Below are 13,686 nucleotides of genomic sequence, written 5' to 3'. Positions count from 1 at the left end.
ATATGCCTTTTTCAATTAGGGCATGAATAGGGGTTGACTCAAATAAGCAAAAACAACCTCGACAAAACCCCTCTGCTGGGAACGCTTTTTGCCCGAGCTCTCATTTAGTTAATCTTGCATCTGTTAAATTGTTCCTTTAAAAAAAACAGCAAACTGTGAGAACAAGAGGTGGGGACCAATCTGAGGCAGTGCAGAAGGTTTTTGTATTAGAGTGAAAACGCACTCATTTTCACTTGAGTAACTCGTAATGTGGGGTTTCCCTCCCCCCTACGAACAAATCGACCGCAGCCCTACCTATCTGGAACTCTGTCCATCGTTGGGAAAAAAACATCAAAAACATTTCATCTCATTGTTATCTTCCAACCTCCCTCCTTTGGTCTCTGACAGAACATCTCTGTTGGAGATCTTTCTCAAGTAATAGCTTTTAAAAAAAAAATTAACAAAATTAAAAAAAACGGTTTCCCAAGTCAACCTTAAAAGAAAATGAATTGCAAGGGGGGGGGGGGTGCATGAGAAATGTAAAGATTTAAAAGGGGGAAAAAAAGGAAAAATAGGCCTTTTTATGTACTGTATACTGCACAGTATGTTAGATATTAGTATATGTTATTATTAATATATATTGTATATTTTAGAGCGAAATGGGCTGTTGTATTCAATTTACTCATATTTTAATTTATTTTCAGTATTTGCTGTCCTTTTTTTTTTTCATTAGTTGTGGACCTTTCTGCAATACCACTGTCCTTTTGTGTATGAGTATGAGGTTAACTAAATATGAAATACGAAAAACTGGGGAGAAATCATAATTTGTATGACAAATCGTACAAAAGGTTTTCAGCCATAAGGAGCTGAACCCTTTTGCAATAATCTACTTCTTATTTTTTTTGTTTAATTAAACAAAATTAAAATTTCTAGGTAGGAGTCACTTTCTCCTGAACTCTGTGAAACTTGGTTTCATCATGCATTGGTTTGTTGTATCTATATGTAACTACGCAGTATGACAATAATGCCAAATGGATAAACTGGTCATGACACAAATCCATGTTCAAGGGGGGAAAAAATATATTTTGAGTAATATTTACAAGATCCGTGACCTGCAGTGCAATTATGTAACCCAATTATGACACACAAGCGTATATTTCAGTCGAGATGCTCCTTTCTCTGCTCTTCTCGACTTGGACTCACCAGTGTCTTGGGTCAGTAAAAACTAGGAACTGAAGTGAGATTATTTAATACACCGCTGCCTGAGCAGCTAGTTGGGGGACTTTAAATTCTTAAACACAGTTTGTATTATTTTTTTTAATACAGATTTTTAAATGGCGTGGGCATCTGGAGCTGAAGAGAAAGAGAGGGAGGCAGGATGTATCCAATGGAGTCAATACATACAGTATACAAAGCCACTTTTTCTAAAGCCATGGTGATATACATTGTCCGTCCTGAATAGAAAAGCAGAGATGGCTGCTCCATAGGCATGGCAATAACTGTCTGTAGACCCACAGTTCTCTGAAGATTGTAATGAAAAGTGGAGTTTAACTTTGTGAAAACCTCCAGTCTACCAGACTTGTTCCAAAACAGCCTTATTTTTGTTCGCTGCCTATTGGAGAATTGTTCCAGAACAGATATTTCATGCACAGCCAGACCTTTTGACACATGGACTGGACTTCCCAAGTGTCCAGGACCCGTCTACGACTATACTGTGGGGACTTGATTATGTCCTCTCGCTCTCTCTCTCTCTCTCTCTCTCTCTCTCTCTCTCTCTCTCTCTCTCTCTCTCTCTCTCTTTCTCACTCTCAAAGATGGATTTTTACTACTGCATTTTTGATGATTCTTATTTTTATTCTTATTTTATCATTACTGCAAATATTATTTGTTTCTGTAAACATGCAAAATAAGTAAAAGTAAATATATAAAAATACAATTATTTTCTAAAATAAATTGAAAATAAAGAATCCTAAAAATATCTCAATCTCTCACCCACTCTGTCTTTCTCAAGTGATTGCTCTCTCCCAGACAATGTCACTGTCCTCCCTTTCTGTTTTCATCTTTTATCAGCCTTTTAAAGGGATTTTTATGTAGATTGATTCCAATAATTTCATGAACACATAACACGCACCCGCACACAGAAGCACAACCCAAGCATTCCTCTCTTATTTGTCAGCGGCGAGTACCCTCCAATCCACCCGATAACCAAAGAAAATCAACGTGGGAGATCCCATTAAAGAGTTCTTCGAGCTCTGAGACAGATGTCTTTCATAAACTCCGTCTGCACTCCAGGGAGAGGCAGGGAATGTTGCTTCACCAAGCTTTTCTTTAAAATACGGCTGTTGCACAAAAAGAAGGAGCGGTATATCGTCATTACATCCATCAATTAGACAGCATGCAGAGACAGATGCGTGGCTTAGACATGGGCTGATAGATGACACCTCGATTTAATGACGCCCAGAGATTGGGAGGGGAAATATTGAGCAATAAATATGTGTAAAATATGTCACACAGAGCAGAGGCGAGAGATAAACTGCAAAAAACATGTACAGTATGTCATAAAAGGAGAATAAATTTAAAAAGGAATAATCTAGAAAAAATGATCTGCAAGTGGTGTGATACATTAATACTTCAATATTTCAGAAGCCAAGAAAATAAATTGTACATACTTACTTAATAACTTATAGTTGTTAAAAAAGAGTCCGCAAAACATACATACAAAAAGGAAAGGGCATCAAAAGTGAAATTCAACTGGTGTTTTAAAAAAGTTTACTTATTCCAAAATATTAATTAAATCATACTTTATTTTCCTTTATTAAATAATAGATTAACATCTATTCATATATGAATATTAATAACATATATGAATATTAAATATTAATTAAACCAATCTCGAGAATTAGCAGGATTTTTTCACATAGATCAAAACTAGATGAATAATCATACACACACAATACTCAAAGGAATCTCAAAGTGAAAAAAATAGGCTTTGTATGTTTTATGTACATTTTTTGGCTCCGTCGAATTCCGTTTCTTTGCCGCGTAATGAGTGAGCGAGCGAGGCGGCATGCATCAATTAAAGATTGAAAAGGGGAGGGACAGATGGAAGAAATGTGAACAGGGAGAGGAACAAAGGCTATACTGACTGAGAGAGAGAGAGAGAGGGAGAGTGACGGAGGGCTGGCTCGGTGGTGCGGCAGTGCTCCTGCATTACAAATGATCGGGTGCTCAGGCAGCCAACGCTCTTCAGTCTAACCCGGACACATTATCCCCCTCTTCTCCCCTTGACTCTCTCCCCCTCCTCTACACTCTGCTTCTACTCTACTCCTTCATACTCACTCAAATAGATATTTGAACTTGAATTTAATCTTGTCTGTCATATGAGGGCTTAAGGCTGGAATTGTTGATATTCATAAATGTTAAATGTGATGTTTAATCTCTCCAAACATCAAAATACAATATGAGATATTATATCATGGTTTTATAAGATGATTCCATCCACTGCGTATCCACACTTGTGGCATTGCCAACAAAACAAAGTGTTATTGGTGTTATTGTTTTTTTTGTCAGGCATGTGAGCGTGTGTCTGCCCAGGGCTTAAATTGGGGATGGACGCAGGTTGCCCCCAGGGGTTCCCTTGGTGATGTCACCAAATACTTCTGTACGGGCCTTCCCAAGTGGATTGAACTCACTGATATCTTCAAGGACTCCCATGTAATTCCCACCATGCTGCAGTCAAGTGAGCTGTAGTTATCAAAACCTCAGTTACATTTTTGTTGCACAACTATTTAGTGCAAATACGGTGCTGTCTGATTTCTAGTGGGATAGATAGATTAGAAGTAGAGTTCATCTACCTCCTAAATCCCAATTAAACCCCTGTGCATGCCCCAACATACTTGAGAGTCCACCGAATAAGGCCTTTGATTACTCTTAAATGCTGCCGCGCTCAAACAAACAAATAGAAATTGAGGGAAAGCTTACCAATGTTTGTGTTACGCTCACTGACTCAGAACGGATGTGAACTCACAAGCACGACACAAGAGCAATCATGTAAGAATTCAAAGTCCACAAGGTTTATCCCAAAAATCATGCAGGGGTAAAGACCAGGAGATCATTGAGAGAAGGCAAACCTATCCGGCAGGGAACAGTCAGAGAATCAGGGTCCAGGGGAACAGTCAGAGAATCAGGGTCCTGGGGAACAGTCAGAGAATCAGGGTCCAGGGGAACAGTCAGAGAATCGGGGTCCTGGGAGCAGGCAGAGGTTCGGACAGAAGGTACAGGAAACAGGTACTAGTGCAGGAGATAATCTGGCAGAGAACAAAGGGAAGTGGACTGGTATTCATAGTGAGGGACTAATGATGAGCTGCAGGCAGGGAAACCAGTTGAAGGGAGTGACAGCAAAGCAAACAGGAGTGGGCAGATCTGAAATTATATGGAGGTTAGTGACATGGCATGAGGAAATGACCAGAGGACAATAAAACATGAAAACAAATATCGATACTGGGAGGTCAGGGAGGATTCGTCACAGTTTGTGTGTGAAGGATTTTTATCCCCGCTTTGTGTGGTTTATTGGTGCATTTTTATGTGACCACGCAGTGGGAAGCAGCTATCCTTCCAGCCAGGGGCGGATACTCGCGGTACGAGGAACATGTTCCCTCAAGAGTCTCATTTCCCAAGCTCAAAGAAAGACCGCAGTGCGAACCTTCTGCAGGAAGACCCGGTCGCTCATCTGAATAAGCAATTGTAACGGGCGATGTGTGAGGCACTCACACAGTCACTGGTGCTTGCTGAGTCAATGAGCTTGAGAATTTAATGGTAATAAGGTGTTGTGTGAACAGCGGCGAGGTTTGTGATTGGTAATGATCACATCCAACGCCAGCTGGGGTTCTAATATAAATTATTGGTGGTGTAATGGAGGGAGGATTACTCCTGTCTTGTAAAGTTAGGGGCAACGCACTCGTGAAAAGCTCACCTTTGATGCATTTATAAGTCATCGTTACCTCAGGCTTTGAAATGGGGTTAGTTTCTGGCCCCATCATGATGCTAATTGCATGTTTTATGTGTGTGTGTGTGTGTGTGTGCGTGTGTGCGTGCGTGCGTGCGTGTTTTTGTATTTGACAGATAGCGCTTGCATGGCTGTTCATGGCCGATTCTCAACGCCTTTTTTCTTCCTCCTTGACTCCCTTTTACCTCTCTGACATTACATAGAAAAGATTCTAGAATTTATCCTTCTTTCCTTGTCTTTCCATCACCTGTAGAGGAGTTTCCCCCGGCCCGCCCGTGGGGTGGGAGGCTTGGGCGGGATGTCGGTCTGTCGCCGTGGGGCCGTGATCTGGGTCCGTGGTCCGTGCTTGCGCCCATGGCCCGGGTTCTGTGCCGGCGGATGCGCCTTGTGCCTGCACCCGGGGGTTGGTTGTATGTGTGCACCCCTGGGGTGCGGGGTCTCCTCGTGCTCCCTGGTATTGGGCCTTCTACACCAGTACCAATGGGGATAAGTCATGTACACTCACCGGTGGACATCTTACACACACACACACACACACACACACACACACACACACACACACACACACACACGCACCTGCTTCAATTGCACCGCAGCACCCTCCTGGTTGCATTCCTCTCCTTTCCTCCCTCATTTGCTGCCATAACTATGACAGGAAGAGGCCACATGAGCAATTGTTGTTCCAGTTTTCCTGGACCTAATTCACTGTTTTTCAATACATGTGTTGTTGTTTGTTTCTATGTTTATTTGTCTTACCGTGGTCATTCTCCCCATCTTGGAGTAGTGATCAATTGTTTATAAACCCAAACATGGTAAAATTGTTCTCCAAAGAGGGGGGTTGGTGGTGGCTCTCCATGACCAAAAACTGTGCTCTTGTCATCCTACAGGTCGTCCACAGGACAGAGTTATTGCAGCAGTTCTTGATGATTTAAGAATAAATAAAGAGTTGCATTGCAGGTTGAGAACTTCAACTCCACTTGCAGACTAACTCTGTCCTGAATGCAATGGCATACAAATACTCTGTGTTGTATGTCCTGCATGCTGACAGCACAGGTTAAAAAAAATAAAAAATAAAACAATATATATATTTTTTGTCAGCGCAGTTACCACCAGCTCTCTGCAGGTCTGCAGTGAATTGGACATTTTCAGCGATTAGACTTTCATAGAATTGCATAAACATTGCATAAAATGTATGAATAATAGCAAATGAAATATGTGCGTACACCTAGACGCACCCCTAACTGCAGGGCAGTTAGGGGTGCTTTTCACAGTTTGCCGGTGCTTTGCGAATTAGACGCTTCCTTTTTCACTTAAATGCACAGGTTTAGCGGCCCCAAGTGCCACGCGATCCTTTTGTAAATTGCAAATTGATTTAAACGCAGTCCAACACGCAACATTGTTAAGCCTTATAAATGCCCCAATGTCCTTTTTGAAAACAGGAAGCTTACAGCTTGGTGTACTTTTTAACTATGTTTTGAGTCACTATGATATGACCTTTCATTTGAAGCTACTTTATGATTACATCCAAAGGGTAATGTTACAGTAGGTTGCAAGTAGGAAGCAGCGCAACTTCCTGTTTCTCGTCTATTTTCGAAAAAGAGGTTTGACATTTCAGGCTTAAATGTATGCTCCATTGCATTGCATTTAAGCACAGTGAGAAGCTGCAGCAGAGTGGTAAGTTTCTCAATAGTGAAGAGTTGTGCTGTCATAAATGATGGGAACCAACATTTTAATAAGGCCTGGGTTGAGAAATAGAGAACCATTCCTTTGAAAAAAAAAATGTAGTTATTTTGCAGATATCTATTCAATATTTTTTGTGTTCCAAAAACACTCCCCCAAGATAAAATGTTGTGCTGCGCTCTCTCTGTAGGTCTCCATGCCGCTACTGACCCCTGTCTGAAGATGCGCTGCCCTCCTCACAAGGTGTGCGTCAGCCACGACTACCAGACCGCCATCTGCACCAACCAGAAGCATCCACCACACAGGTGAGAGCCCGTCACATTTGATCCATTCTTCCGGCGAGTCAGGATGATCGACTCTGCTCCGGCGTCGTGGACACGTGACGAGAAACCGCTTTTCAATGACGCAAAGAAAAAAATAACAGATAGGGCTGTCACAATCATGACGTCTTAGTTGACCGTTAATTGTCATACAAATGGCAGTGATCATCAATTGAATTGCTCTGTTTGTTTATTTTATGCCATGATCACAAAACAAGTCCATGAGAGTAATAATACATGTCTACCTAAGAGCCATTTGTCGACGTTGAACATTGGAATGGAAAAATTCAGGTAGACAGTTAATTTCCCGCAACCCATCTGATGGAAACACGTTTGATGGAAGTTGGAATGAAACGCATGATTTTACAGAATGATTGTGATTATGGCGATCAGGCGATTTTGTCATAATTGTGACCACTCTAATCCGAAACTAAAACTACAAGCTGTTTATGTTTCCTTCAGTTATATATCAAGCCTTTGTGCGAATGCCAACGTGATGATAAGTGCCCATCAGAAAAATTAGGATTGTTAGAGTGTAAATAGGAAAACTGACGCCACTGAAACCACACATTGATTCCACACTGGTCTGGTCTGTACCGATGCTTGACCCGCCCCCATAGGAGAGGATTAGAGAGCGCTCTCCTCCACGCTGTTCTTTTATCGCCCCGCGCTCCAAAAGGTTGACTGTGTGGCGGTTCGAAAAGAACACGTGTCTCCACTGAGATGCTCGGGCACACTATTACTATCTGATTTGTCACACACAGACACAGACACACACACACACACACACACACACACGGGCAAGTCAAGAACATCGGTCGCGACCCCTGAGGAATAGTGCAATACTTTATTCAATAATAATGCTTCAAGAACCCTGTAAACTTTGAAACTTTCATCTCAAAATGAGTTTTCCCATGTGGGTGCAATTCTTACCTTGAAAGGTGGTACTGAATGTATTTGTGTTATTGAAGACAGGTAAGACGGTGGAGAATATTTTCATCTTGCTTGTGAACAAAATATCTCAAAAGACCATGGATTCATTCACCATAGCCTTTGTGGAGGGTTCTCGGCGTTATATGGGCAACTCATTTCATGATGATGGTGAAAGAGAGCTTCATCTGTATTACAGGATCCATTTATTGGGGTTTGAGGAGGAATTTTCTCAAATTGAACCTTGGGCAAGAATTGAGGAATTATAGACATTCACACGTTCACAACAAGTCATGTTACGTCATGTAGGGTCTGTTGGGACCCGGGAGGAAAAATATCATGTTTGAAGAAATTGAATTTGTTTCATGGCGCGCTGCGCGTCCACAGAGTGCGTCTGTTTGCTTGTTTGTTTATTCGTTCGTTCGTGAGTTGGCTTCTTCGTCTGCCTTTCCTTCTGGTTTGTTCATTTGTTTGTCGATTGTTTTGGTTCAAAGTGATTTTAGTTTGTGTTTTTGTTGTTGTTGTTGTTGTCCTTCCATCCATCCCTTTTTTTCCCCCCCAAACCCTAACCTCATTTTACTCACCCCTGTCCGTTACAGCGTGAAGCCGAGGAAAGGAAGCCTCGGCCCCAAGCGCAGGCTCGAAGTCGGCGCTCATGGGAAATGCAGCCCGTGCCCCGTGCTCCAGTCCAGTCCGTTGTGCGGGTCCGACGGCCACACCTACCCTTCACGGGTGATGCCTCCTTTTGTTACTCTATATCGCTCTTTATTCCTCCACTCCTTTCTCTCCAACAGCGTTATCCTCTATTCTCTGGTTGTCGCCCGTGCTGCCAAAGCCGGAGGTGGTAATCTATCTCCTGATCTATTTCTCTCCACCTCTCTCCTTCTATTAGATTCTATCAGATTAATTTAATGTGCGGAGAACGGGGCACAGTGCTGTTCCTTTGTCAACAAATTTCATTAAGCAACATTAGCGGGGCTATCCGAGAGGTGACAGGGAGAAAATTATGGATTTAAATTAGAAGGTGGAAAATTGAAAGTGTCAGCAACAGACAGAGAAAGCGGAAACTGTGTTGAAGTGCGCATGTGTTTCTGTATGTGTGTGTGTGTGCGTGCATGCGTGGATTTGTCTTGCACACACACAGAGCTGTCCCTAGTCACCGCCCGGGCAGAATTTACATAACCCATTTGGGTTTTAATAATTTTCTTGGAGGGATTTAGTGATTGGATTTTTTTTTTCTCTCGAGCAGGCCAAACAATTTCTTACCCCTCACTTACTCGAGAAGCGAGCGATACTATTGAATTAAATTCTGAAGTAGTTTTTCTTGCTTTTCCTCTGTGCTGGGTTTTGCACCGTTGTGAAAAATAGAATGTGTAATGGTGTGTCTACACAGTTGCTTAATGGACAGATCTGCGTATCACAAATGGACTGTCAATCACGATTCACATAATTCCTCTCGAAGCTAACTGTGAAGACACTCTGATACCTCGTAGCGTAGAATTTGCGGAAGCTTGAGGTAAAACATGTGAATATAATACCCATAATACCCATGGTTCCAATGGAGTGTTTTGCTTTGAATGCCAGAGGTATTTATTTTCTTGTTAATGATTAAGCCTCTGATACACAGTCCTCCTTTGGTTGTGTCTACTATTTGAATTTACACAAGAACTTGGTTGATAGAAGAACTAGATTGATAGAAGAACTAGGTTGATAGAACAACAAGTAGAATAATATAGAAGACCTTGGTTGATAGAAGAACTAGATCAATATATGAACGAGGTTGACCGAAGAAGTAGGTTGATACAATAACTAGGTTAGAATAACTAGGTTGATAGAAGAACAGGCTTGATGGAATAACTAGGTTGATAGAATAACTTGGTTGGTAAATAAGAACTAGGTTGATAGAATAACTAGGTTATAATAACTAGGTTGATAGAAGAACAAGGTTGGTAAATAAGAAATAGGTTGATAGAAGAACAAGGTTGATGGAATAACTAGGTTGATTGAATAACTAGGTTGGTAAATAAGAACTAGGTTGATAGAAGAACTATGTTAGAATAACTAGAATAACAAGTAGAATTTATAGAAGAACTTGGTTGATAGAAGAACTTGAAAAATGTGTAAAAGACCTTGGTTGATAGAAGAACTAGGTTGATATAAGAACTTGGTTGATAGAAGAACTAGGTTGATAGAATAACTAGGTTGATACAATAAGTTGTTGATAGAATAACATACTTGATAGAAGAACTATTTGAATTCATAGAAGAACTTGGATGATAGAAGTAGGTTGATAGAATAACTAGGTTGATATATAAGAACTAGGTTAGAAGAACTACGTTGAGAGAAGAACTAGGTTGATAGAAGAACTTGGTCAGAATAACTAGGTTGATAGAAGAACTATTTGAATTTATGGAATAACTAGGCTGATAGAAGAACTAGGTTGATACAAGAACTAGAATAATTTGTATAAGAACTTGGTTGACAGAAGAACTAGATCGATATAAGAATTTGGTTGATAGAAGAACTAGAAGAATTAAAAGAATAACTAGGTTGATATATAATAATTAGGTTGATAGAAGAACAAGCTTGATGGAATAACTAGGTTGATAGAATAACTTGGTTGGTAAATAAGAACTAGGTTGATAGAATAACTAGGTTAGAATAACTAGGTTGATAGAAGAACAAGGTTGATGGAATAACTAGGTTGATAGAATAACTAGGTCGGTAAATAAGAACTAGGTTGATGGAAGAACTATGTTAGAATAACTAAAATAACAAGTAGAATTTATAGAAGAACTTGGTTGATAAAAGAACTTGAAAAATGTGTAAAAGACCTTGGTTGATAGAAGAACTAGATTGATATAAGAACTTGGTTAATAGAAGAACTAGGTTGATAGAATAACTAGGTTGATACAATAACTAGGTTGATATATGTTGTAAGAACTAGGTTGATAGAATAACTTGTTGATAGAATAACATACTTGATAGAAGAACTATTTGAATTCATAGAAGAACTTGGATGATAGAAGAACTAGATTGTTAAATGAACTAGGTAGACCGAAGAAGTAGGTTGATAGAAGAACTAGGTTGATATATAAGAACTAGGTTAGAAGAACTACGTTGAGAGAAGAACTAGGTTGATAGAAGAACTTGGTCAGAATAACTAGGTTGATAGAAGAACTATTTGAATTCATAGAAGAACTAGATCGTTAAATGAACTAGGTAGACCGAAGAAGTAGGTTGATAGAAGAACTTGGTCAGAATAACTTGGTTGATAGAAGAACTATTTGAATTTATGGAATAACTAGGTTGATAGAAGAACTTGGTTGATAGAAGAACTAGAATAATTTATATAAGAACTTGGTTGATAGAAGAACTAGATCGATATAAGAACTTGGTTGATAGAAGAACTAGAAGAATTTATAGAATAACTAGGTTGATATATAATAATTAGGTTGATAGAAGAACTAGAAGAATTTATAGAATAACTAGGTTGATATATAATAATTAGGTTGATAGAAGAACTAGGTTGTTAGAAAAACTAGGTTTATATATAAAAACTAGGTTGATATAAGAACTAGGTTGGAATAATTAGGTTGACAGGTTGAATAACTTGGTAGCTCAGGAGGTCGTCTAGTAATCTAAAGGTTGTCTAATAATCTAAAGGTTGCTGGTTCGATCCCAGGCTCCTCCTGCTAGCATGCTGTAGTGTCCTTGAGCAAGACACTTGACCCCTAATTGCTACTGATGGCTGCGTCCGTCGGTGTTTGAACAATTGTAAGTCGCTTTGGATAAAAGTGTCTGCTAAATGCAATGTAATGTCATTGTAAAAATAACTTGTGTATAGAATAACATGCTTGATAGAAGAACTATTTGAATTTGTTGAAGAACTTAGTTGATAGAAGGTGTAGATCGATAGAAGAACTAAATCAATAGAAGAACTTGGTTGATAGAAGAACAAGTAGAATGTATAGAAGAACTTGGCTGATAGAAGAACTAGATCAGTAGAAGAACTAGGTTAGAATAAGTGGGTTGATAGAATTACTAAGTTGATAGAAGATATTGGAATAATACTAGATTGATATAAGAACATGGTTGATAGAAGAACTACATTGATAGAAGAACTAGTTTAGAATAATAAGGTTGATAGAAGAACTAGAATAATTTATAGAATAACTAGGTTGATATATAAGAACTAGGATGATAGAAGAATTCGGTTGATATATAAGAACTAGGTTGATAGAATAAGTAGGTTGATAGAATAAGTAGGTTGATATATAAGAACTAGGTTGATAGAAAAAGTAGGTTGATATGTAAGAACTGGGTTGATAGAATAAGTAGGTTGATATATAAGAACCGGGTTGATAGAATAATGAGGTTGATACATAAGAACTAGGTTGATAGAATAACTCGTTGATAGAATAACATGCTTGATAGATGAACAAGTAGAATTTATAGAAGAACTTGGCTGACTGAAGAAGTATGTTGATAGAATAACTAGCTTGATAGAACTAGGTTGATAGAAGAACTAGAAGAATTTAGAGAAGAACTTGGTTGATAGAAGAACTAGGTTACAACAACTAGATTGAAAGAATAACTAGATTGATATAAGAACCTTGTTGGTAGAAGAACTAGAATAATTTATAGAAGAACTAGGTTGATATAGAAGAACTAGGTTGATAGAATTACTAAGTTGATATAGAAGAACTAGGTTGATAGAAGAACTAGGTTAGAATAACTAGGTCGATGGAAGAATTAGGTTCAAACATCTAGGTTGATAGAAGGACTATTTGAAGAGTGAACTATTTCAATAGTTTTATTTGCTTTGTTTGGAGAAAAGATCGCTCTGATCGGAGCTGCAGGTAGTCATTTTCCTTTTACTACCATTGTTCCCTTCTGGCAAAAATAGCATCCATTTTTCTGCGCTTGTTTTGGGGAGTAACTTAAAAGTAGCATAAAAAGTAACTAATTGTTAATTATTTGAAGGTCTAGTTTTGATAAGGCTCTTTACTGTTTAGGTGTGTTGTTTAGATATTCTGATAATTTTTTTTAACATTTTTGATATTCAAATAAAATAAACTTATTGAGAAACAAATGTTTTTCTTTACAAATCAAGACTCGATAATCTAATAATGTCATAGCAGTCAGTGCTGAAAATGAAATGTTTAGATAGAAAATCAAATGGAATCGTGACCTTAAAACCTTAAAACCAAAAGTCAAATCGATGGTGGATTTGGAGAATCGTGACACCCCTGTATGTTATGTTAGCTATTCATTTCAATTTTTTACTGGAAAGAAATATTGCATTCCCTACAGTAGCCTGTAGATATTTCCTTCTTGAAATCACAATTCAGCGAGTCCTTTCATCATTATTTCGTACAAAAGGAATGCTGATATGGCTTGAGTTTTCAAGCTATTGCTTTCATTGCTATTTCTGAAGTTTGTTCGAAAGTACAGCCCACTATGAAAGTCAATTCTTTGTGTATTTTCTCTCCAGTGTAAGATGGACTTCCATGGCTGTTTGTCTGGGAAGGTGATATCGCTGAAGTGCGATGGACCGTGTCCCTGTCTGCCCGGACGGCAGCTCAGCAAACCATCGCACAAGGCTGAGAAATCCGGTGAGTAGCTCTCTAGTCAATTTCTGGGCTTTGGAGTAAACCCTCTGGGGGGTCACAATATACTTAATAGGAGTTTATTTGTGTGATTGAATAGACTCCATCCGAGAGGTAAAGTGGGATAGAGTTCCAAAAATCTATCCCTGTCACAGAAAGG

General features: G+C 39.1%; 1 protein-coding gene across 1 annotated transcript in view; it reads left to right on the top strand.

Annotated features, from left to right (window-relative positions):
- The window catches only part of LOC307235856 (testican-1-like), a gene marked incomplete at its 5' end in the record, with an annotated part of 132,082 nt that overhangs the window by 97,243 nt on the left and 21,153 nt on the right, over positions 1-13,686 (top strand). The window contains 3 exons of the mRNA XM_080008114.1: positions 6,855-6,969; positions 8,514-8,646; positions 13,412-13,532. Of these exons, the coding sequence (XP_079864240.1) occupies positions 6,855-6,969; positions 8,514-8,646; positions 13,412-13,532 (369 nt within the window). The remainder of the gene's footprint in view (positions 1-6,854; positions 6,970-8,513; positions 8,647-13,411; positions 13,533-13,686) is intronic.

The sequence above is a fragment of the Zeus faber genome, assembly GCF_960531495.2.
Source record: "Zeus faber genome assembly, chromosome: 10".
Taxonomy (NCBI): Eukaryota; Metazoa; Chordata; class Actinopteri; order Zeiformes; family Zeidae; genus Zeus; species Zeus faber.
Note: the sequence above shows the minus strand (reverse complement) of the source record. Positions and strands in the feature narration are given on the sequence as shown.